The 24,887-nt window shown below is 48.7% G+C and overlaps 7 protein-coding genes and 1 non-coding gene across 8 annotated transcripts; all 8 read right to left on the bottom strand.

Moving 5' to 3' along the window:
- Positions 1-972: 972 nt before the first annotated feature.
- YALI1_E26492g (uncharacterized protein) lies at positions 973-1,758 on the bottom strand (the record flags this gene model as incomplete). The annotated part of the gene is made up of 1 exon (XM_504268.3): positions 973-1,758. The coding sequence occupies one exon, from the start codon at positions 1,756-1,758 to the stop codon at positions 973-975; it is 786 nt and encodes a 261-aa protein (XP_504268.3).
- A 465-nt stretch (positions 1,759-2,223) lies between these two features.
- YALI1_E26513g (uncharacterized protein) lies at positions 2,224-3,876 on the bottom strand (the record flags this gene model as incomplete). The annotated part of the gene is made up of 1 exon (XM_504269.3): positions 2,224-3,876. One exon carries the CDS (start codon positions 3,874-3,876, stop codon positions 2,224-2,226), a length of 1,653 nt encoding a protein of 550 aa, XP_504269.3.
- Positions 3,877-4,303: 427 nt separating this feature from the next.
- On the bottom strand, positions 4,304-5,032 carry YALI1_E26525g (uncharacterized protein; the record flags this gene model as incomplete). Its single annotated transcript, XM_504270.3, has 1 exon — positions 4,304-5,032. The coding sequence occupies one exon, from the start codon at positions 5,030-5,032 to the stop codon at positions 4,304-4,306; it is 729 nt and encodes a 242-aa protein (XP_504270.1).
- Positions 5,033-5,370: 338 nt separating this feature from the next.
- On the bottom strand, positions 5,371-5,859 carry YALI1_E26532g (uncharacterized protein; the record flags this gene model as incomplete). The annotated part of the gene is made up of 2 exons (XM_068283088.1): positions 5,371-5,713; positions 5,759-5,859. 2 exons carry the CDS (start codon positions 5,857-5,859, stop codon positions 5,371-5,373), a joined length of 444 nt encoding a protein of 147 aa, XP_068139189.1.
- Positions 5,860-6,191: 332 nt separating this feature from the next.
- On the bottom strand, positions 6,192-7,628 carry YALI1_E26551g (uncharacterized protein; the record flags this gene model as incomplete). The annotated part of the gene is made up of 1 exon (XM_504271.2): positions 6,192-7,628. One exon carries the CDS (start codon positions 7,626-7,628, stop codon positions 6,192-6,194), a length of 1,437 nt encoding a protein of 478 aa, XP_504271.1.
- Positions 7,629-9,535: 1,907 nt separating this feature from the next.
- Positions 9,536-9,609, bottom strand: YALI1_E26570r. The gene has a single exon. It is a non-coding gene; the product is annotated as a tRNA-Ala (tRNA).
- A 727-nt stretch (positions 9,610-10,336) lies between these two features.
- Positions 10,337-14,512, bottom strand: YALI1_E26592g (uncharacterized protein; the record flags this gene model as incomplete). The annotated part of the gene is made up of 4 exons (XM_068283089.1): positions 10,337-11,727; positions 12,050-12,217; positions 12,310-12,381; positions 13,078-14,512. The coding sequence occupies 4 exons, from the start codon at positions 14,510-14,512 to the stop codon at positions 10,337-10,339; spliced, it is 3,066 nt and encodes a 1,021-aa protein (XP_068139190.1).
- Positions 14,513-16,482: 1,970 nt separating this feature from the next.
- YALI1_E26677g (uncharacterized protein) lies at positions 16,483-21,341 on the bottom strand (the record flags this gene model as incomplete). Its single annotated transcript, XM_002143042.3, has 2 exons — positions 16,483-20,279; positions 20,333-21,341. 2 exons carry the CDS (start codon positions 21,339-21,341, stop codon positions 16,483-16,485), a joined length of 4,806 nt encoding a protein of 1,601 aa, XP_002143078.3.
- Positions 21,342-24,887: the final 3,546 nt, after the last annotated feature.

Below are 24,887 nucleotides of genomic sequence, written 5' to 3' on the forward strand. Positions count from 1 at the left end.
TTATTATACTATGGTTGGCTATTTTTGGCCTTTATTTTTATTACCCGTCCTATTTTGAGCCTGTTTATGTGGGAGTGCAATTTGGGTGTGCATTCTGTTTATTTTTGGTGCATATGGCACGTGGGATTAGGGCTGGAGTGAAGGAGCGAATGGGGCTTGTAACCGGCCCAAAAGATGATATTTTGACGCCCAAGTTCACCCAATGGGCTGTAAACGCATAAAAATTCAAGTGGATGAAAAAAAAACCCTCCAAATATGCCCACTGAAAGCCCGCTATCACTCCCGTCAACTGAATAGTCGAGACAGATAGGGTGTTTCTGCCGAGCGTATTTCCAACCATAAATGAAGACACCATGTGGGACGATATAAGGGTTTGAGGACGTGTTTGGACGTAATGGAAACCAGAAAATTACTTGTACTTGTATAATCCCCGCAACTAACCCCCAACACCCTCTCCCCGCCCTCTCGATAGCGGCAGCAACGACGTGTACCATATGACATTACCTCGCCCCCAACCCTATTTAGACCGCGTCCAAGACAGCTAATTTTGGCTACTTGTGAGACCCATGTTTTAGATGTGTGCGCTCTTTGTATGTACGTGCCGAGTACGATTACGATGTACGATGTACAACAGATTGCCCTCTTTTGTTTGGCCACGGAAACCAAGATGGGACAGAAGGGGTAAGATTTTGAGGCCAATGTGCGGCAATTAATATAGAGAGAGCAACATGATTGCTACTTTTGGTATACCCGCAAAGGGTGTTTTCAGACCACCCACAAGCACACAGTATCGTACAGTAACTTAAGACAGCGGAAGCAGGGCGTTTATTAGTCCCAGAAACGGCAGGGGGTGGAATTTATGTCCGTTTTAGTGTCCAAATATGTGCGATAGCAGCGTGGGGGCTGTACAGTGTCCTTGTGCTGTACTCGTACTCGTGCTTACGATTCTACTGTTCGTTTCGTTCACGTGATTTATTGAAGGGAGACGGCAATTACGAAAGCAAGGACGACAGACAGAAGGTGAGATCTCATGGTCTTGATACCATTGGCTTGGGGTTGCGAGGTGATGGTTGCTTGGGGTGTGGAGTCGTAGTTTCCGCCAGCACCTGGAGTTGTTGGAAGGGCAGCCATAGATAGCTTGGAGATTGGTGTCACTGACATCTTGGCCGGATGGGTTCGAGATGGGGCTGGTTTGAGTGACACTAGAGACAGGGCTTCAGGAGAGAGTCGGGACACCAGGCCCAAAAACCCCCCCTGGTCTCCATTCTGCATCATGGGATGCTCCTGGTTCTGCTCCTTGAGGACCTCCACAGCCTGCTGGAATGGGACTGTTCTATTCTGAAGTCGTTGATCTTCCACCAGACTAGGCACGACCCACTCGAGATGGTCTCCGACAAGTTGGTTCGCTTTCATGATGATCTCGTTCACTTCAGCATTGTCAAACTTGGTGGAAGAGCGTTTGGAGAATTCGGAAACCAGCTCCGTAGTATTTGCTGTACCAAACAGACCTGTCATGGCCTCTTGGACATGATCCAAAAGCTCTTCATTCGCCTCAGTGGTGTGGTTCGAGTTGTTCAGATCGTCAATAACCCGGATTACCAGCGGGTTCTGCATGATCTGAGAGATGGCTGCCGAAAAGCTGGCTTTTCCAGGACCCAGCAGATCGCCGGCGTAGTCCAGAACGGCATAGATGTCGTCTGTGAGCGAGGCAGAGGCAGTGAGGGCAACGAGGACGAAAGTGAAGCGGGAGAATCTCATGAGGGTGTTCTTGAGAGTCTTCGCAATCTGCAACTACACGTGTATATGTGCATATTGCTGGATGTGGGGTTGCAACGGCGGCTGTATTGGAGCTAGCTGGAGATAGTTGAAGTTAGATGACCCTTGAAGGGCAGTCTAAAATGGTCTGGGGTGAATATACGGGGTTACGGGCACGAGAGGAAATGATACCATGTCCTTTTTATCTTCAAATCTCGAAGGATGAGAATCAATCAGGGCTACATGTACGGCTTCAGACTGCTGTCATGTCTCACTCAATGATGAGATTATGTACAAGTACTCTATTTGTAGGCATACTTGTAACACCCATTCATCTCTACTCACTACTATAGTATGTACTTGAGACTACAGTACTGTACCATGTCACTAAAGCCAACATAGTGCCAATATTGATGAAATAATGAGCTATTTGAACCAGGGGGCATGGCTGCATCTATCCAGGTGGGCTTAGTTAAAACAGTAGCGGTTGAAGCAGGTCTGACATTGGTCGGGGATTTCACTGGACCGTCTCTGAAATTCGCGCAACAGTGATACGCACCCTAGACACACGTTCCAATTCTCGTCCTCGGTCAAGTTGGACCTAGTGGCCATATTGTAGGCATTCAAATAGGTTCCCTGGGTTTCTTCATGAGTGTAAAAGAACTTACCAGTCGAGAAATTCGAAGCATACGTCAGGTTTCCCATGGGAATGTTGACAATCACAGGGGCATACCGTTGCGTATTGTTGTACTGTTTCAGAGAAGCGATATCGCAGCCAAAGAAGGCAGGTTGCATGGACAAGTTTCTGCTCAAGTACTCGTCCTCCTCGGGAATTTCAGGGTAAACTCCTTTGCCAAACTCCAGGTCACTCTTCTCCTTTGTGTGTCTCAGAGAAGCTCCATTGGGCCATCCATGACCATCCATAGTATCTGTTGATGGATCAGTGGCAAAGAGAAGATCTATTTCTCGTTCAGGCTGAAGAAAAGGAAGCAAAGGAATGTTTTGTTGCTTCTCAAACCCTCCATCGCACAAGTACATGAACCTGGAGATTGTCTGGTTGGAGACTAGATGTGCCATCTTGTAGAAGGGGTTCTGAATAAGTCCTACTCGGAACTCACCTTCGTTGACAAGATCAAGATACTCCAAGACTCCAGACAAAAATATCGCATGTAAGCCTTTCATTTCAAATCCGCCGATCACGTCAGCATTGAAGATTCCACCTGAAGAACCCAGGAATAGACCGTGATTGTCGTAATTACGCACACACTGATTCAGGGGCTTCGCGTCTTCCATCTCCGTGCCCAGAAACACAGTGTCAGCGAAGTAACGGAAGTTTCTGTCCCAGCTTCCGAACTCGAAGGGTGTCATTTCAACCATGGGGTTGATATAGTCGATATGGGTGACGTCAAACGAGGTTCCTGGAAATAAAGAAGTTGAGGTGATTATAGGAAAGGGCATGGAGAAGTCCAGGAACGAGCTCAGGTTGCGAATTCCACTCCATGTCGGATCCGTGTAGTTCAAACCAGCTTCGGCAGTCACAAAATGGAACAGTCTGCCCCACTGATCAACCACGGATGTCTGGTAGCCGGCCTTTTTCTTAGCCATGGTGTCTGTGAGAATCTTGAGCATCATGCCAAAAGTGTCAAGCATGCCTGGGAACTTCATTTTCTCGCTCATTCCAACTAGCTGGTCAGCGGCTATCCAGTCAGACAAACAGAGCAGTCCAACAAGCCAGGAGCCCCCAGAAAGACCAGAAATGTAGTCTGTTGCCTGAAGCAGACCCCCGGTACCGTTTTGGGAAACTCGACCATCCAGACCAGCCAAAACTCCGGCTCCAAACAGAGAAGCTCTTACTCCTCCTCCAGCAATTGCAACGGCGATCTTGGGAGACCTCTCATTCAGAAAGGCATCAACATCAAAAGAGGAACTTTCTAGAGTCTTCAGAAATGTCTTGAGGCTTTCTCTGGTCTTGGTATGTCGCTGCTCAATGTAAGCAGATTCGTCAGGATTCAGTCCAATGGCAGGACGCGTAAGATTGGTGGAGGGACATGGAACTCGCACAGGAGTGTAGTCTGCAATTGCCAAAGAGGCAAATGCCGTCAAAATCAACCGTAATTGCATCTTGCCAGTACAAAATGAGCTCCTTCTTCTCTATACATATCCACAAACACTCGCTGAACGACCCCGCAACACGTTGGTCTAATGCGCACTAGCGAGTTAGCTGCCGACTGGTAGCCGAGATCGATATCCAATCAGCTATACAGTGTACAGACGGACATATAATATGAAACATTCACTTATCACCAGAAGGGAGATCAAATTGAGGGTGTATTATCAGTTCTAAACATCCCATGACTTCTTAGAGCGACGTGGTATCAATGTGTTGTGGGTGAAGTACTATCCACTTGCCTGGAAAGTCTGCTACGGCAACCACTCTCTAACTCCATGATTCATTCTATTCATTAATCTATAGCTAGATGAATAGGCCAGCTTCATTGAAAGTGGTCGTCTAATGCGATCAACGTTGTGTATGGTTCAGCGTCACACACTAAACATACAGAAAGTCCACCAGAACCCTGGCAATGGCATCTCCATCCTGTCTCTTCTCTGCCAGCTTTCTGTACTCTTTCATCTGCTCGTCAGTGAAGACGCCAGCCTGCTCTCGGACATCTAGAATCTTGTCCACAATGCCGGGCACAAACTCGGGATGGCCCTGCAGCGAAATATAAGACTCCTTCTTGTAGAGGCCCTGGACCTTGCACACTGGCGACGAGCCCAGGAGCTCTGCACCCTCGGGAACCCGGGGAACAATATCCTGATGCATCTGCATGATTCGCAGAGTTCCGTCATGCTCCTTGCTCAGCTTGTGGAAGACCTTCTTGCCCACCTCTGTCAGCTGAATCTCAGTGCTAGCCACCTCCCAGCCCTTGGGGTTTCGCTCTCCATTGACTCCCAGAGCTCGAGCGAGAATCTGGTGGCCAAAACAGATACCAATGATCTTCTTCTTGTGATCCAAGGCCATCTTGGTGAACTCGGTGAGCTTGAGAATCCACGGCAGATCACTGTGGGCATCAAACTTGGAGCCAGTGATAAGAATCGCGTCAACATCAGTGATGGGAGGGTAGTCCTGGTCCTTGACCACGTCGTAGTAGCTCATTTCCACGTCCGAAGGAACGCCTCCCCGCTCAAGCAGAGCCCGGAAAATATCTCCGTAAGAACCGTACTGGGAAAAGGCCGCGGGAACGGGTGTGTCGGTTTCCAGAATAGCGAGTCTCATGATGTGGTTGTGTGTAAAGTTGTGACAGTGACAGATGTGAGATCAGTCACTGCTAATATATTATAATGCATATTCGCTAAAGTTCAATGTTATCAGCGATATGAAATGCATCTCAAGCCACAGCTTGAAGAGCTCAGATACGAGCCTCCTCGGAAACAGCGAGTATAAGTCACGTGACCAAATGATTCCACTCTTTTGATTTCTCATATCGTGCTCATAACCTCTTCTACACGTCATCTGGTTCCTCCCCTAACATTTCACTCCAACCTCCGACCAACCTTATCTTCTTTCGCTTTCTCTCTCTCTCTCTCTCTCTCTCTCTCTCTCTCTATTCAGGCTCAAATCAACATCATTAATGACTCAGCTATTAACCACGCGTCTCGAGGGCCAGTTAAAATCAACCATGACCTCCGACACAAAGGTAATTGAACTCCAACTTGTGTGCAATCACTGACCTCCCCCCCAACCCCCCAAAGCACGTGACATCTCACAATCCATGCAACAGCTGGCGTCATGTATGTAGAGCGAATTGCGTCATGTGTGCGTGGTTTGAGGAGGGTCACGTGACCTTCCAACTCCAAACCGCCAGCCGTGCCTCCAACTGCGGTTGTCGTTCGTAATGGTATCGTCTCATTGCAAGTAACTCCCTTCTGTCGTCTTCCAGAGGTCAACTTTATTATCCTGTAAAAACCGGTGACATTATCTAAAGCTTATTATGGTCTGGACCGGAGGTGAAAGGGGAGTCTGGGAGATGGTGATCTGATGTAAATATCGCTAAGTGGGTCACTGAATGTAGTACACTGCAATGAGCTCAACGAGGATATCATTTTGATATAAAAAAATCCACCCAATCACATACAAAAATGTTGTTTTAAAGGGACTGTTTTGAGATAGAAGTATGGACACTTGGGTCCATATCCCAGATGACAAGAATTCGCCAGCGAAAAGATGATACTACCAGTACGAGTACGATTACGATCACAAGTAATTGGCTCAATTAAGCACATTAAATACGAGTAGGATACATGGCACTACAAGAATCTGCGGGGCTACACCTGTCCATTTCTCAAGTATCAAATCAAATGCGATCTTCTGCTATATAAATATTTTGATATGGTCATACAAGCACAAGCGGTACGAGTATGGCACGATAAATAGTTTACAAACCAGTGTCTGCACAAGTAAACACTCCTCCAACGGTTCCGGCAGCATATGAATCAATAATGCCCTGAATGGTGACGTAGATTCCAGGTCCAAAGATGTACAGTCCGATTCCAATGAGACAGACGTTGATACAGACCTTGAACTTCTCCCACGGACTGAGAATCTTGAACCATTCCTTTCCCCGACCTTCCTTCTTCATTCGCAGGTAGGCGACACCCCAGAAGATGAAGCCAAACCAGGCTCCAAACATGGAAGACATCAGTGACAGAAGAGAAGAGAAGAAGGGAATCACTTCTGCGATGATGAAGGCAATCACCCACGTGGTGGAGATGACTCCAATCCACGTTGCCCAGCCCTTGACAGTGTTGTGGGTTCGGTGGACGCTATCTTTATCGAAAATCTTGTCGAACACCATTCGAGAGGTGACTGCAGAGTACAAAACTCCAGCAAAGAGAATAGTGGGCACACAAAAGGTGAAGGCGATCTTCTTGTAGGGCTCAGTGAGCGATCCGTAGGCAGGGGCAGTCATGTACTCGTTTCCAATGTACACATACATGATGCAACCTGTGATGGTGTAGAGCAGGATTTCGCAGACAGTGACAGCGGTCAGCACCTTCTTGAATTCTCGAGGGTCCTTCATTTCGGCCATGAAAGAGGGATAGCACACCTGGCCAATGAAAGTGAAAGCAATGTTGAGAAAGGCGGTCATGCCTTCCACATAGGTGGTGCCCTTCTTGGGCCAACAGGACCAGGTGACGGGTTGAGAGTCGATATACTTATCGGGGTGTGCCTGGGTGCCTGCAAATGCCATGGTCATAATCACCGAGGCGAACATAGTAAGTGCCGAGAAGATAGCAAAGTAGGTGAAGCCAGATAGCGTACGTGGCAGAGTAAGGACAGCAGAGACCACCGCAATAATCACGGCCCACACAATGGTACAGGTAGCGTGGTTGGAGATGGTGTTGAGCCACTCAGCTCCCACAAGCACGTGCAGGCCCTGGATGAAGGTGTTGTTAAGCAAGAAACCACACAGAGTCAGCCACCAAGCCACACGGGAGCCAAATAGATGCTGGCCAATCTCGCAAATGTCCTTGAGATCGGGGTTACGCAGCACGTACTCCATAAGTGTGAGGCCCGTGTAGTAGACCATGAGCGCCATGCCGACGGTGATGATGATTCCAGGCACCAACCCCAGCACCGAGTAGGACCAGGGGAAAGACATGATGGCCAGCACAATGTACTCGGCAAACAGCAGCGATGCCGTCTTCTGCCACGAGCACGACCGGTACTTGAAATCGTTTTCTTCCTCCTGCTTCACCTCATGATCCCACAATGGCCGATCTGAGGCCTCCAGAGAAGACCCGTCGGTAGGAGGGCTGTAGGAGCCAATGTTGGGGTCCTTCTCCAGAAATTCAGTGTCGTGGGAATTCATTTGGCGGTAGAGTAGCTGGAGAGGAAGAGAAGACAACAGCAGGCCTTCTTGTACTGACCGCGTCCCTCTTTCTCTCACTGCCTGCCGCCACAGATTGTGGCTTGCAAAAAGTCTATCCAACAGCAGCCTAATACGGTATCATGAAATGCTATCCATTATTATCACCGTGAGCTTATCCAGGAGGGGTGTTTTGCACCTCATAAATAACCGATAAAAAACGCCATAAAATCAGTCGGAGCCCAAAGTGACAGGTTTTAAGAACCCCAGATACCTCCTTATCGTTATTTCTGACCTTCTTCCACACATACAAACCGTTAGAGACTTCTTTATGGTTCATCGGTCAGTATTTTTTTGCCAACCTTGTTCCGAACCCCCAAAATGTCAATTTCCGAGCCGATAAAGACAGCTGGAGGAAATTTGAAAAGGAAAACCGAACCAGAAGACCCCGATCTATAGACTGGAGCAATTTCTGTAGCGTAATCCCAAGCCAAATAGACCCTATACCCCACACTCATCGCGATTGCTGAACCTCATGCAGGGCGTAGTAAGCGAGGTGCAGACGGCCAGAAAGAGGCAAAACGGAGAAACAAAGAGCGGGTCACGTGACGCCAAGAGTCCCGAAATACCTCTTCGGCTTGCTTCCAGGTCCTTCAGGGGGTCTGTATCCATTAGTTATCGGTGTCTACAGCCTTGTTTCTGTTTCGACCATGCAATTAGCATGACTTTGGCCATATGTCTATGGGTAGAGCTGCGATTAGCATTCTGACAACATTTCTGTACTCTCCACGCAAGAGCGAGTCGAACGCAGTCTTTTCTTTCGTCATTGGACCCCGATTCGCCATTCTCATACCACGCTATCTTGCTCTATCATGCTTTACAAATGGACGCTAAAGTCAGTTCTTATACAAACTAAGCTTGCTGGCTTTTTTTTGAGACTGCGTCAGCCACTTAGAATTGGCTGCTTCTCATCGAGTGAAAAAAAAAACCAAAAGCACGATACAGTCCGGATGTGGAGTTCGGGGAGGGGAAAAGTGAGGGTTTTTCGACATCCAGAGCAAGCTGACGGCCCAGCGGCCGCGGCAATGGCAAAATCTGCATCTTGTGCGTTTCGCAACACGCATAAATCAGGTCCCCACGAAAGAGACGTTTTCCGTTTGCCTTCGCACTTTTTTCAAAGTCGCCTAAACTAGCCAGGTGGAAAAAACTTGTAGCCACTGTGGCTTGAAGTTTGTGGAATTAAACCGCCTAAAGCTGGAAAGCCGGCGAAAGGCCGCAATGTCGTCAAACACAGCGTCAAATGATCTCCCCGATCGGGCTCAGAAAACGACTTACGCTCGGCCTTGGTGCCGTGCATAGATGCCGGCCTACCCGTCTGTCGCTTAACAAAGAAAGTAGGTTTCGTCAACTGGAGCGAATGGAACTAATTTAGCCCAATTTTCACCCCCCCCAAGAAAAGACAAGCCATGTTAGCGCATAAACAATCGACTTTATGGGGTAATTACGTCATTCTATGGGTCAGTATATTATCTGGCTTGGTCTTAGATTCTCTGACATGGATCACTTGTCGTATGCACAAGATCGATAATACATTGGGTCACAGTGCGTCTTTCGAGTGTCTGTCGAGAGAAAAAGACAAGACTCTCCGTCGTCTTTGAAGCTGGTTGATACTTGTACAATACGCGCTTCGATGATGCAGTTACTTTTTCCAGGAACGGAATCGGCTGAATCAGATATGTTCTTCTTCTCGGCGGCGACCACTAAACTTGAAGCTGTTATCCCCGAATCAAAATACAATGTTATGCAATAGCAAGCTGTGTAATGGTGGCAATGCATGATGAGACGAGCAGGAAAAGGAAAAACACAAGAAGGCAGAGAAGTTAGCTCAGTGAACAAGAGAATCTAAAAAATGGACGACACCGGAATCGAACCGGGGACCTCGCGCATGCTAAGCGCATGTGATAACCAACTACACCAGACGCCCAAACTTTTTGTTTGTCAGAAACCGGATCCGATTTAGTCAGTAGTTCAGCTCAGAATTCATCAGAATAAAAAAAAAACATTATTATAGCTGTAATGAATCATTAGAATAAAAAAAAACAACATCTATTATGAGAACAAACTACACCAACCTCGAGTCTGGATAAGACATGAACCGATTGATATGATTTCTTGATCTGTTAGCCATGATTCACTACCACGAGACCACGAAAATGACATCAACTAGACGAAGCGTCGACAAACCAACCGACAGCGCCCCGCAGCGCACATCGCAAAGATTCAGAAGTGTATGATTTATTGAACGCCAATAACCCGGCTTACTAGGTATATAGCTGTAATGAATCATTAGAATAAAAAAATATTGGAGAAATATTGGAGAAAAAAACACCCTAGAAAATAACTTCTAATTGCCAAAGAGATAAAATGTCTTTAAAGAGTTACATTGAATAATATGACAGTATTAATGTATGTAAACTAGTCTCAAATTTTGTATGAGGTGTATTGGTAGCCCTGTGAGGTGTTTTCCTCGCTTTGGGGTACTCGCACATATTACTTCGCTTCTTCATTGAACGAGCTGTTTGTTGAGTTGATCAACATATAAACAAAACATCTTACTACATTGAACTAATCAGTTACACTACTGTGCCACTACAGCTCGAGTCCTGTACAATCAACTAGTCCTAAAATGACATCATTAAGTAAAGACCAAGCTAAAAGAACAGGGTCAGAAGAGGAAGAACTATAGCAGACAAGGCAAGCTTGTTGGTAGAGCCGGAAGATGCCTGGACGGGAGTGGTAGCCTCGGGCTTCTGCGGCTGCTGAGGTTGGGATTGAGCTGGCTTGGAGCCCTCAGGCTGAGGAACGGGAACCAGAGTTGAAGCGGGTGTCTCTAGCTGCGTGGAGGGGGTCCCTGTGGTTTCAGGAGCCTCAGGGATGGGCTTACCAGGAGCCTCGGGAAATGGACTAGGCTTGCTAGGGACCTCAGATACTGTGGGCTTGTTAGAAGTGGGTGTCTCCTCACAAGGAACAACCACGGTGAGAGACTTGTTGTCAATGACAGTCTGAATGGTAGTGGAGGCAGGGTTGGTAGGAACCACAGTGGTTAAAGTGACGGGAGTCTTAGAACAGCGGGAGTCGTCACAGTAGGAAACAGTCTGAATGACGGTAGACGTGATGGACTCTGCAGGAGAAGACTTCGAAGAGACTTGCCCAGGAATAACAATAACCACCGTTCCAGAGGTCTTGGTGACAAGTTCGGAAGGCCACAAGGGCTGCTCGGGGGTTGAAGACTCGGTCTCGGCAGGCTTGGTGGGTGCAGGAGAAGGAGACACAGCAGGAGATCCAGTCTGAGGAACCTCAGTCTGGGGCTCGTTGGAAGAGTGCTCAGGCTTGGAGAGTGTCTCAGAAACAGGCTTGGATGCAGGCTCAGTCGCGGACTCAGTATTGGAAGCAGGAATCTCGGGGTCGCAAGGAACAGTGATAGTCACAGTCTTGTGGTCAATCTCTGTGGTAATGACAGTGGTTTTAGGGTTGGAAGGAACGACGGTGGTGATAGTAATGGGAGTCTCGGAGCACTTACTGTCGTCGCAGACAGAAACAGTCTGGGTGACGGTGGTGGTAACCTTAGTAGGCACTGTCATAGTGGTCTCAAGGGCCACGGAAGGACAAAAGTCGAGGGTGGTAACCTCGGTAGTTGTCACTGGAGTTCCCTCACTGTTAGTTGTGCTAAGGGTAACGGTTGATACACACTCTGAAGAAGGAGCGGGAGATTCGCAGTGGTCCCTTGTAACTGTGGTGGTAACTGTCTCAGGCTTTCCGGCCGGGTTGGTGGTAGTCAGGATGGAAGTTTCAACACAACCTGTCACACTAACAGAAGAGAAAGGCTTGGGGTTGCAGTCCTGGGTTGTAACGGTAGCGACAGTGGTCTCGGGCTCACCACCAGGGTTTGTTGTATTCAGAGTGACGGTGGAGACACAATGGTTCGAGGAGGGAATAAGAGACTCAGAAATGGGCTTGGTGGAGTGCACGGGAGACTCAGTAACAGGGACAGTGGAGTTGACGCTTGGTGTGGTAGATACCTCAGAAGAAGAAGACTCAGAAGCTGAGGGGCACTGAAGAATCAGTAACAGGCACGGGTGGAGTTGACGCCGGGAGCCACTAAAGATCATAAGAAGCAGATTCAGAGATCGATGGCCACGAGAGTAGCGGTGGGGTGGACCTGAGGGGATTGACGGGGGTAGATACCTCAGAAGAAGGAGACCCCAGAACAGGGCACTGAAAGAATCAGTAACAGGCACGGTGGAGTTGACGGCCGGGAGCACTAGAGATCACAGAAGCAGATTCAGAGATCGATGGCACGAGAGTAGCCGGTGGGTGGACCTGAGTGGATTGACGGGTGGTTAGATACCCTCAAGAAGAAGGACTCAGAAAGCTGGAGGGCACTGAAGAATCAGTAACAGGCACGGTGGAGGTTGACGCGGGAGGCACTAGAGATAGAAGCAGATTCAGAGATCGATGGCACGAGAAGTAGCGGTGGGGTGGACCTGAGGTGGATTGACGGGTGGATACCTCAGAAGAAGGAGACTCAGAAGCTGAGGGCACTGAAGAATCAGTAACAGGCACGGTGGAGTTGACGCCGGGAGCACTAGAGAACAAAGAAGCAGATTCAGAGATCGATGGCAACGAGAGTAAGCGGTGGGGTGGACCTGAGTGGATTGACGGGTGGTAGATACCTCAGAAGAAGGAGACTCAGAAGCTGAGGGCACCGAAGAATCAGTAACAGGGCACGGGTGGAGTTGACGCCGGGAGCACTAGAGATCATAGAAGCAGATTTCAGAGATCGATGGCACGAGAGTAGCGGTGGGGTGGACCTGAGTGGATTGACGGGTGGGTAGATACCAAGACGGAGACCTCAGAAGTTGAGGGCACGAAGAGTAGCGGTGGGGGGGACCTGAGTGGGATTGACGGGTGGTAGAATACCTCAGAAGAAGGAGACTCAAAAGCTGAGGGCACTGAAGAAATCAGTAACAGGCACGGTGGGAGTTGACGCCGGGAGCACTAAAGATCATAGAACAGATTCAGGAGATCGATGGCACGAGAGTAGCGGTGGGGTGGACCTGAGTGGATTGACGGGTGGTAGATTACCTCAGAAGACGGAGACTCAGAAGTTTGAGGACGAGAGTTAGCGGTGGGGGTGGACCTGAGTGGATTGACGGGTGGTAGATACCTCAGAAGAAGAGACTCAGAAAGCTGAGGGCACCTGAAGAATCAGTAACAGGCACGGTGGAGTTGAACGCCGGGGGAGCACTAGAGATCATAGAAGCAGATTCAGAGATCGATGGCACGAGAGTTAGCGGTGGGGGGGGACCTGAGTGGATTGACGGGTGGTAGATACCTCAGAAAGACGGAGACCCAAGAAGTTGAGGGCAGAGAGAGTAGCGGTGGGGTGGACCCTGGGTGGACCGACGGGTGGTAGAGCTAGGAGTTGTGGATTCAACGGTAGTCTCAGGGATTGAACTGGTGGACTCGCTAGTAATATCGGAAACGCTGGTGGAGTTCACAATGGTTGTCTCCGGGACGCTTGTGGACTCTGGAGTAGTCTCAGAGGTTGGCTCGGTAGTGGATTTGAACGATGAGGTGAGGGATGAGGTGATGGGGGATGAAGTTGTCAACACAGGGGTAGTGGACTCCACAATAGAGCTATCCGGGCTGGGGAAGTCGGTAGAGACGGTAGTGAGGCCAGGCTCGGTGGAGGGTACCACAGACTCCGTCAAGGGGGCAGTTTCAGAAGTCGTGATAACCGCAGAGGTGGGCTCAGTGGAGAAGGTGATAATGGTGGACCCCGGGGTAGTTGTATTGGTGAATAAAGTGGAGGTGATCAGAGTGGTACTTTTTCCATCGCCCTCTCCGTCACCATCGAAGTCACTTCCGTCTTGGTTGTGGTTTCCAGCACCCCAGGTGTCACCCTTGATGGAATTTCCAGGTCCTTCACCTCCACTAGCATCCATCCACATCTCCCAGCCGAAATGATTCCAGTACGCTGTCTGGGGCTTGACAATCTTGGTGGTGAAAACAAGTTGGACGTTGACATCATCGGGAATGTCATGGAGAGTAGCAGTGAAGGTATCACCCTCAACTGTGTCGAGCGTGACGTACTTTGATCTCTCTTCCTTAGGGACCTCCACCCACTTGTCGGTGTTCCAGAACTCATCCATATTGTAACCAAGGTTTACTCTCATGCCGTCCCACAGAGTGTCCATGTCAGGGAAGGCAAGAGAGTCATCTCGAAGAGTATCGACAAGCCTGAGAGTATGGTAAGGAGACTTGGGAAGCTGAATATACCAGATGTACTCATCATCACCAAAACGTGCTCCCCACTTTCGGCCTTGGGTGACATCCAGCTCAGGGACAATGTTGATGGAGTCATCGAAACCAGTGCCATTGCCGGTGTCAACGTGGAAAGAGTTCCATCCGGCCTCCTTGATTTCGTTTCGCTCGGCAGTGGCAGTCAGACGCATGGTACCGTTGATCTCCCAGTTCTTATCGGCAACATAGTCGGAGTATGTGCAGGTGAACAGGAAGCCGTCGTTCTTCACATGGTAGATGGGGTTTCCGTTGGGATCCACAACATCAAAGTCATAGGGCTTGTCACCCAGCCAGAAACGTTTGTCAAGAGTAAACTGAAAGTAGTCACCGGGCTGAACATTGTCCTGCATGGGCTGGAGAGCAAAAGTGAAGTCCAGTTCCCACCGGTCCCAGTAATGACCTTCCTTGTTGTTCGGATCACCAGCTCTGTGAAGATCGAAGGTCTTGAGAGGAGAGGCTACCTGTTTGGCAAGGGCAATTGTCGCCATCAAGACGGTCAATAACGTCGAGAAGAAGAGCATCTTGTAGTTGGTTGATATCTACATCTCTGCGACCATCGCAGCTATTTATTCTTGATATCGAGATTGCTCTGAAACTTGAACATCCGAGATTCCGAAGTTTCCAAAGAAACTTAACGGAAGGGATATTGCTTTAGCATAAGCAGGCAGGTAGTCGTCGTGACGCTGTGGAAAAGTTGTACGGTGTCAGACTAATTGAACTTATAGACAGGCTGTTATTGGCTCAATTATTGTCCCACAGACACGAGGAGTTCTCCAATCGACTCAGAAAAATACGACAAATAAAACAGAACTAATCGCTTGTCTCTAGCTCTCTCAAAACTATTCCCATCATCGTTATGTTCCATGCGAACGGCTCAAGAATGAATTTAGTCTTTTGCCCATGCATAGATCTGCAGTGGGAGCGTATTTGCAAGATGAGCAAGATAAGAGTGTGCACAAAGTACCAGGTCAACGAGAGGATTAGACAATTTATTTGGAACCTACGTATTATATTACCCACCTCTCCACTCCTCCCTTGAATATCTGGACTTCAATCGTCTTCTCAATGCTCCCTACTTCTTCCCATTTAAACACGTCTCGCTCGAATAGGGTTGGGTTCCATGCACAGACCTTCGCAGCGCAAAATACTGTAATGGGAGTCGGGTATAACTCTAGGGAGGATAGAATTAATACGATCACGGCCAAACTCACTTCTTTTGACAAGCTCGGCCGTTTTAGTTCTACAGACCTATGATAGCTGGAAGCTATAGATTTTCCACAGAGGAGTTTTGAGGATCCACAGACAAGGGGTATTTAGGTCGAATTTCGGATAAAACAACTCCTTGCTTTCACATTCACACACCAAGACACCAATAAGGCGAATATTATTCGCTTGTCTCATGGTGGAAGGCTGCAGGGCAAGTACGACACTGCGAGCAGGCCTAAACAAACAAACCCCTCTACATCGTGATTCTGCAAAGACTGCATCTTGCGCCCTAGAGTTGGCTGGTCTGATTTCTCAAGGCGAAGCGCTAGGGGAGAGAGACAAGGAGAGAGTGCTTTTTAGATGCAATATCCTTCCATTCCGTTGCTAGACTATTCCGAAAGATGGCAAAAAAACAGACTGAGTGCTTCGACAAATAGCGGAAGTTCCCATGAAATTGATAGCCCCGATAACTTCTACAGCAATAGTAACTCCAACACCACCAAGAGGCAGAATAAGCAATACTCAAGCATTGTCCTGCGTGAATACAATTGTCTTCTTCTCGGCAAGGTGATTATTATACTGCCTCCAAAGTTAAGAATGCGGACGGGCACTTCCCACAAGGAAATCAGGCGGCTATGCTTGATGCCAACGTCATTGTGCTTAGTGTACAGTACAACAAGCAGCCAAATCTCAGCACATCCTGAACAAGTACGAGTGGCTGATTCTTCATGCACACAATGGCATCTCACACATTCCTTTTGCTTGATATTGACACAAGAAACTCGCCAATGTCCACAATTCACACTTTGATCCGTGAATTGCTATTGGCCTCTCTTGCACGGCGCCATCTTATATTTTGGGATCTGGGATGCCAATGTCCTTTAGCAAACACTTTGATCTTGGTCGAATAAGTCCACTGTACGTTCTACACTCTTACCCAACCCACACTGTTCAATTTGCTACCCTTCTCGTACGGTACTGGTAGTCGACAGAGTCGACAGAGGTTGAAGGTTGTGGTTTCAGGTTATTTTTAACGGCTTCCATGATGTCTTACTTTTGAAAGCAGCCAGATGCAAGTGAACGGAGAGCCGCAGAATGGACCATGGAGGGATTTACAGAGATATAAGCACCAAAGTGGCTTCTTAACAGTACAACTAGCCCCAGCCTTTTGTTGGCCTTTTAATTCTCTTTACAATAGCGTGCAGTACGAATTCAGTACAAGCAAATTGTCTACGGCGATGATGGTTGTAATCATAAATACTATTAATTCTATATGCGAGGAATGTTAAATAAAAGCCAACAAAGGAAGGAGAAGAAGAGATGCAGCTATTTTTGTGCTCGAAGCGGAGTTGGCCTGGTTGGGGGGCGGAACTCGTGTCTGAGACGGGCTTTGGGTGAAAGAGAGTGTGGGAGTCTGAGACTCAACCTTTTGGGTGCCGTGCTGCGAGACCGCGGACGGAGGAGAGTCTGAACCAGGCGCCGAGGCAGCAGGAGAGTTAGAAGCAACTGAATCTGAAGCAACTGGAGGACCAGAAACAACAGAGCTGGCAGCTGAGCCAGAAGTGGCAACCGTTACAGTAGCTTGCGACGGCTGGGCCAATTTAGAAGACTCAGAAGAAAAGTGAGCGGGCACAGAGTGTGTAAAAGCATCATCAGAAGACTGGTAACCAGATCTGGGAGCATAAGGTTGAACCAAAGACTGAACAGAAGGTTCGGAGACTGTTCCAGTAGCACGAGACTCAGAAACAGTCACAGTTGAAACAGGCGTAACTGCTTCCGTAGCCCCCTCAGAGGCAACCGAGTCACAAGGAACAACGACAGTCACGGTGTACCCCTCAATGACGGTCTGAATGGTAGTAGAAGCTGCATTGGTGGGAACCACCGTAGTGATGGTCATTGGAATCTCCGTGCAGTTTTCCTGGTCACAAGCAGTAACGTTCTGGGTGAGAGTGGTGGTGAGAGATGGGTTAAGATAGGACAACGATTCAGTCTCATCTGAACCATTACCAGAGCCACTCTCAACAGGAACAGACACAGTCATGGTGTTGCCGTCAATCACAGTCTGCTTAGTGATGGTAGCATGGTTGGTGGGGACTGCCGTAGTCACGGTGACAGTGGTCTTCGAGCACTGGTTGTTGCTGCAAGCAGTGACAGTCTGAGTCAGAGTTGTGACGATGGGAGCAGGCCGGGTATTCGAAGCAAGACCAGACTCGGAGAATGTGGATGAGGCCTCAGTCACAGTCCCCGAAAAAGCAACGCTGGAACCCGAAGCAGTGGCAGCGTCCGATCTAGAAGCATTATCAGACACTATTCTTGATTCAGTCACTGTACCAGAGCCAATGGTGTTCGAGAAATCGGTGGTGGTATACTTAGCAGCAGACTCAGGCACTGAGGCGGTTCCAGAAATGACAGAGGAGTCTGAGATGGTCGAGTTAGAGACGTGCTGAGAGAACTGGGAGACTGGCACGGAAGACTGAGTTGATTTGGAAGTCAGAGACTGAGTAACAGACTCTGAAACCAAAGTCGAAGTGGTAGCAAAGGCTACAGACTTGGAGGTAGAGTTGAAATCAGATTGGGTGGCCAGTACCGAGGAAGTGAGCGACGCAGAGGCAGACTCTGAAGAAACTGCAGAGGCACTGGAAGGCTCTATGGTGGTTACAACAACCGCTGTGGTGGCTGTAGAATCAGTGACAGAGGCGGTTGCAGACTCGGTAGACTCAGTAACTGAAATAGCAGAGCTGTTCACGTTCGGGGTAGCAAAGGAAGAGCTTGAAACGTGAGTAGATGAGGCTGAATCAGTTGTCAGAGGAGTAGAAGACTCAGTGGCTGTGGCAGACTGGGAAGTCTCAGAGGACAGTGTTTGAGTCTCCATTGAAGTAGGCTGGACAGAAGTATCGATTGAAGAAGGGGCCTCGACCGAAGATTCCGTGGTAGGGACAGCAGGGTCAGTGGAAGCAGTTCCAGAGGACTCTGAAGACACGGAAGCAGTGGTAGCCCTAGGAGTCTCCGAAGAAACATCGCTGGACGACTTAGAGCTAGAAGCTGAAAGAATAATGCAGCCATCATCGTTACCATCTCGCTCGCAGAATACGGGACCAGTTGTGGTGGTGGGTTCGGCAGAAGAAATGGTAGATGATTCCTCCTGGGAAGTCACTGCAACGGATGAGCTTGAAGAAGACTGGAATGTAACATTCATCGAGGTTGAAATCGGCACGCTGGATAACACGGCGGGGGGCTCAGTAGTAGAGGTTGTAGGCTCAGTAGTAGGCTCCACCGAAGATGTCGCCGAAGAAGACTCCTTGATAGAAGATGCCTCAGGGGTCAGCCCGACGGAAGAAAACTCGGCTTCAGTACTAGAGGGATCTACAGAAGACGACTCGGGAGTAGGCTCAGCCGAAGTCCCAGTAATGTAAGACGCAACAGAGGACTCGGTGAAAGACTCGAGCTCAGTGGTCGAATTCTGAGAGACAACGGTAGTGCTGTTGGGGAACCCTACGGAAGTAAGAGAACCATCAAGAATCACAGACTCATTGCTCGCCGTCGAAGGAGAATCGGTAGTCACGGGAGACTCTGAGGTGGGAGGAGACGTAGTGATAACTGGCTCGCTGGTAGTCGAATTGGCGAAATCCGTTTCTGACGAGGAGGTTGGCAAGGGAGTTGCAGTTTCGGATGTGGATTCAGTGGTACCTAGCGCACTCGTAGTCGAGTTGATGAAAGTAGTCTCAGACGAGGGGGTAGGCAGGGAAGTGACAGCCTCCGAAGTGGACTCCGTTGTACCTAGCTCACTGGTGGTCGAGTTGATGAAGCTAGTCTCTGACGAGGGAGTAGGCAAGGGAGTGACAGCTTCCGAAGTGGAACCTGTGCTACCTAGCTCACTGGTAGTCGAGTTGATGAAGCTAGTCTCTGACGAAGGAGTAGGTAGGGGAGTCGCAGTTTCCGATGTAGACTCAGAGGCACCTAGCTCACTCGTAGTCGAGTTGATGAAGCTAGTCTCTGACGAGGGAGTAGGCAAGGGAGTGACAGTTTCTGGAGTGGAACCTGTGCTACCTAGCTCACTGGTAGTCGAGTTGATGAAGCTAGTCTCTGACGAAGGAGTAGGTAGGGGAGTTGCAGTTTCCGATGTAGACTCAGAGGCACCTAGCTCACTCGTAGTCGAGTTGATGAAGCTAGTCTCTGACGAAGGAGTAGGCAAGGGAGTGACAGCTTCCGAAGTGGACTCCGTGGAAGGCTCCACTGTGGCCTCTGTAGACAACTCGGAGGTAGAGAGGGACTCAGTGGTGCCTGGTTCACTCGTAGTTGAGTTGATGAAAGTAGTCTCAGACGAAGGAGTAGGAAATGGAGTGACTGCTTCCGAAGTGTACTCAGTAGACGATTCAGAAGTCCCAGAGGCCGATTGGGGAGCCTCAGAGGTGGAATCAGGAGTGGGCTCGACTGAATACTCCTCGGTGGTGGAGGGTCCGACGGTCGAAGAATCGTTCTGAGCAATCTCAGGATCACTTGAAGTGGTCTCCGGAAAGGGTTCCGAGGTAGGGTCTGACGTAACGGAAACGGTGGTAGACTCGGGAACGGGATCTGTAGATGACTCTGTGGAGGAAGGCTCCACCGACTCCGTAGAAGCCTCGGTGGTGGATTCAGGGGTAGATTCAACAGTCTCGACTGAAGAAGGGACCTCAGAAGTTGTCTCGGGAATAGGCTCGTTTGTAGAGGGCCCCACAGAAGATTCAGAAGAAGGCTCAACCGATGGAGACGACTCAACAGAAGAAGAGGGCCCCACTGGTGTACTTTCAGAAATGGGCCCAGTAGATGACGGCTCCACAGAAGACTCGACGGAAGATATGCTCTGAGGAATGGACCCGGTAGAAGACTCAAACACTGAAGAGGTGATGAGATCAGAGCTGGTTGTAGGGGTTGAGCTTGTGTTTGGAGTCGTAGCGGCAGGGGGAGTGGCCGACGTGGTAGGTGTGGTGCTTGTGGTAGGGGTGGCGCTCGTTGATGAAGTACTAGTTGTGGGAGTAGCAGTCACAGTGGGAGTTGTACTCGTTGTCTTCACACTAGTCGAAGTAGGCTTGGATGAAGTGGTGGCTATGTCAGTTTCATGTCTCAAAAATCCATCTCTCTCCGTCTCTCATACTCACATCTTTCAGATCCAGATCCAGATCCTCCTCCGTTGAGGCTGGGGATGTTGCTTCCAGGCTGCTGGTTGGTGGCATATCCACCTCCGTTTCCTCGTCGTGTCCATTCATTTCCTCCAGTACCGCCAGGAGGCTTGTCATACAGAACGTATGAGTAAGAGTTCTTGTAGAGGGAAGCCTGGTTGGTGATTCGTGAAAAGTATTGAATCTCCACAGAAACATTGTCGGGAATGTTTTCCAGGCGGGCAGTGAACTGCTTGGGTGTCACCGAGGTGTAGGTAAGGTACTTGGCCACGTTTGAACCCAGGACCCATTCCTGCTTGGAGAAGCCACCCATATCATTGAGGTTGTACCTAAAAATCAGACGGGTATTGGCCATGAGGGTGCCCTGGTCGAAAAATTCGGTGTTGCCATCGGATCTTGTGTCAGTGATCTCAGCCCGGTTGTAGGGCGAAGTGGGAAGTCGAAGATGCCAGAGAACAAGACAACAGCCGTTCAACTCTCCCCACTTGAGGGCATTATCCGGGTTTGTAGTACCCAGAAGAGTGACAGTGTCTTTGAGTGTGGGGCCACCAACCTGAGGAGTAACTGTTACGGTGGTGGGACCTGTAGTCTTGATCTTGTTGGCGTCGAAAAGCGTCTGAATGTCGACGGCACCTGAAATGGCGTCGTTCTTGGTGGCCACGTAGTCTGTGTAGGTACCGGTGAAGACTGGTCCGTTGTTTGTGATCTTGAGAATGACGTTTCCGTCAGCGTCCTTAACATCGAAGTTGAAGTTGTTTAGTCCAAAGCTGAGCTTGTCATCAACTGTGAACTTGAAATAGTCTCCAGGCTGGATGTTGTCAGCGAAAGGCTTGAGAGAAAAGGAGAAGTTCATGTTCCAGACATCGTTAGTGGTTCCCTTCTTGCCTCCGTCGGAGGCTCTGGTGACATCCAGAGACCCGAGAGGGCTGGGAACTTGCTTGGCGAGAGCCAGAGCAGCTAGCAGAATGAAAATGAGTAATTGGTGCATACCGTTCCAGAGAGGGCACGCTGGAGTTTTAAATACTCTCGAGCGCTTGGAGATGCAGTCGGGATGGCCTCCAAATACTGCAATCGCCGCTCAGTAACTCAAACTCCAAGCACAAGAGAGAGTGCTATAAGACGAAATAAAAGGCCAATTGATGGGTTTGTAAGACGATGAAGCCGCCAAAAACGACCATATTGGAGCGAATAGCACCATTTCAACCTACCCATGGCTCCCCCATCTCCACAGATCTCCATGATAGTCCTTGCAATGTCAACCACCGTTCGCCTCAACTTCCTCTTTGATCATTCATTCGCCGACCCAGAGTTGGCGAGAGCGTCCCAGACGTGCATCATCGGAGAAGAGAACGCAAAGTCAACCGCGGAGGCGAGTAAAAAAGCAAAGACGGGAGGCCAAGTGCTTGAGAAACAAGCCAAAGTACAGTAACAGTTTCCACGCTCGAGTCAGTCTAACTCTAGTGCAACGAGAGGCATTAGGTTTCCGTTAGTTTGTGAGCTGATATGTCTCGAGATGTTATGCGATCTCTGATTTTGAGCCTCGGTGTGTGTCTCGGCTTCAAATGAATCCCATTGTGGATGCTGTTTCATTTCTCCCGCGCGGAGAGGTGTCTTGCAAAAAGTGTAAAAGCAAATATCAGAAAAACAAAGCGCAGTACTTGTATTAGGTCGGATAGAGTTGGCGCATCAACGCACCGAAGGACAATAAGGGTTACTTCGGCAACATGGTTCTTGACATCTAGACGAAGAAAGAAGCAATTCCCGGTGGTTTATTCGGCTTGAAGAATAGATTTATTAACTAAAATTATCCAGTTACCCTACAAGTTTTCTCGATATTGACGTTTTCAGATCCGTGCTTCTTTTTTTAAACTCACATCGCTAAACCAAAGTTTCGACTATATGCACTCTATCAGGCTGCCTAACACCCCAAAGACAAATGTTAAAAATAGGCTGTGGCTGGTGTTTGGCGACTTGTTCATTGGTAGACGAAGTTGTGTTAAAGATGGGGAGAAAAAGTGAGTGGCACGAGTTGTATTCACAGTTTCTGAGGGGAAGAGCAGCTGAAAACCAATTTGAGAAGTCTCACCAGAGTCTCAAATGGTACCTGCTCCACCCAGCAGCAACACCCAGCACTCTCCACCCTCTCCCATACAACGTTGTTGAGACGATTCAAAAGAAACGACTGAAAACTCCTTCTTTTCAAAACTCTACCAGTGAAACTCTTGCATCCAACCCCTTTATTGATCCAAAAAAAACAATATAGCGGTTCCGCACATACACGCATACATGTACGTATTTCTCTCTCTGATCTGAGCGCTTTTCTGGTCGTTCTGCACGGCGCTCTCTCCTTCGCTTGTCCTTCACTTGTCGATCTACAAGTGGATCCTCAAGGGTATCTTGCTGATCTGCTGATCTGCTGATCCGGGGTATGTACTGTTTGGGATAGAACGCTACATGGAAGCCCGGGATCGGCATTGGAGGCTTCTACCCTTGTTCATGTTGATACAGCACCAAACACGTACAAGCAGCTACCGATCATTGCGACTAATGGGCAGCAAGAGAGAAAAAGAAATGCGACCAATTTGGGGAGACCCCAAGATTCCGCTGGTTAGAATGGCCTCGGTAGTGCGCATTGATGGAGTTTTTTGAAACCAATAAACGGTTTCTATTGCTGCTGCTTGCAAAAAGCAACCAACTGCCCGTTGAACCCAAAGCAATACGGCACGATTGGCGACAAGAGACAGCGAAACAATCGCTTTCAACGGTGAGCAGAAAAATTGCACCATTTCTGAGAGCTTGTTTCTAAACACTTCGATTGTAAGTAGTCTTGTGGGTAATTGGTACTTATAGATGTTGAATTATTCTGAGGAGTGGTCGAAGACAAACGTATAGCAGATTGAAGGTCAAAGGAATCTCATATGATGCATTTAAAAATCTTGGACGAGAAAGATTGTGCCAGTAGAGATTCATCCAACTGTGTCTAGGACTAACACAGCCACGTTTCCCACTTGCACCGTCGCCATACCGCACCCATGTCTCAACATGCAAGTGGAAGCGGTGTTTGCTTACTCTCAGAGTGTATGGGACTAAAATGTACTGGTATATACTCTATGCTAGAGGTGGGCTCGTATTGGCTCGTGGTTTCTTGCATCAATAGAGGTCAAAGCTTCCCCCTAGCCATTCTAATAACTATTGCATCTGTTAGCCCCGTTGGATGGTGATCTATCCTAAACGCGATCTGCGAGATCTAGAGAAGATATTTTCGCCTAGAGTCAAACACGAGCAATGTACGAGCACACTAAGTAGCTTTTCGAACACCGAGCTCCTTGTCTCTGCTATTTGTTTGCGCAGTTTCCTGTGGCTGCAAAAACCAGGTAGCTCGGGATGCAGATAGAACTGCAGGGTGACACAGGACAAGAAGCCAGCCGAGACAGCAAGTGCAGATATTACAGGGAACCGAGAATGCAGCGGGAGAAGACGCATACAAGGGTATTATACTTTATCGGGCCGTCATGTAGCCGTGGAAAGATGAGCGGCCGATCCGGGGATCATAGATGTATGTTATGGTGTGTGTAGAGAGAAGTTTTCCTATTTTACAAGTACCATCTTTTGATCCAGAGGTGGACAATTGATTATCGATGGAGCTTCTAGTACGAGTCCAGTATGTAGCGTAGATGTTGAATTGCTGGATAACGAGGGCACTCTTCCATCACCTCCACCAATTAGCTACAGGCACCCTCTTCTGCTCTTTGTTCAATGTCCAGAGCAACGAGAGAGCTGAAAGAAATCAGAGAAAAAGCATCTGGAAGTACAGTGAGGAGAAACACTTTCTTTTTCCCATGGACCTGTATCTTTTCCCATGGACCTGTATCTTTTCCCATGGACCTGTATCTTCTCTTTTCGTCATTGACATCTCGACAAACAAGCTTGGCCTTCAACCCGCTCCCGCGTATATACAGGAGAATCAGACCTGTCCAACTCTCCGACTAACTTTGTGCTTTTATTGCTTTTAGCCACCCTCAATAATGGTCTCGTGCCTCCGCCATCTAGTAGTAAGACATCTCAGCCTCGTTCGGCAAGCGAAAAAGTGCAGCTGTGCGTTCGTTTGCAAGAACAGGGACCCTTTGGCACCTGTCCCGCCTGCACTAGAGATGTCCAGTTGCAGTGGTGATGCGCACTTTGGAAGCAATTGCTACTAGCTGGTTCTAGAATTTGGTGCCTTGGCCGTTACGGACTCGCTTTCTGAGTCCTCTTCGGGTCTCTGAATCAAGAAATTACCTTTGAAAAACCTACAAGTACATAGACGATGTACGTACCCCGGTCGTAGATAGAGTAGAATGGTTTGTATAGTTCCTTTGATGCAAAACTTGGCTTTTACCGCCTCAGTCAAGCTTTGAAAAGTAAGAAAACAGCCCACTTTTGACGGTCTATTTGGTGCAGGTACAAAGAAGTATCGCCGTTATCTCCGCAGGGTGCATAATAGAGTGTCCACTACAATAGCGGGCTGTCATATTGGTGCATAAAAGTTTGTAAT

This window comes from Yarrowia lipolytica, chromosome 1E (genome assembly GCF_001761485.1).
Source record: "Yarrowia lipolytica chromosome 1E, complete sequence".
Classification (NCBI taxonomy): Eukaryota; Fungi; Ascomycota; class Dipodascomycetes; order Dipodascales; genus Yarrowia; species Yarrowia lipolytica.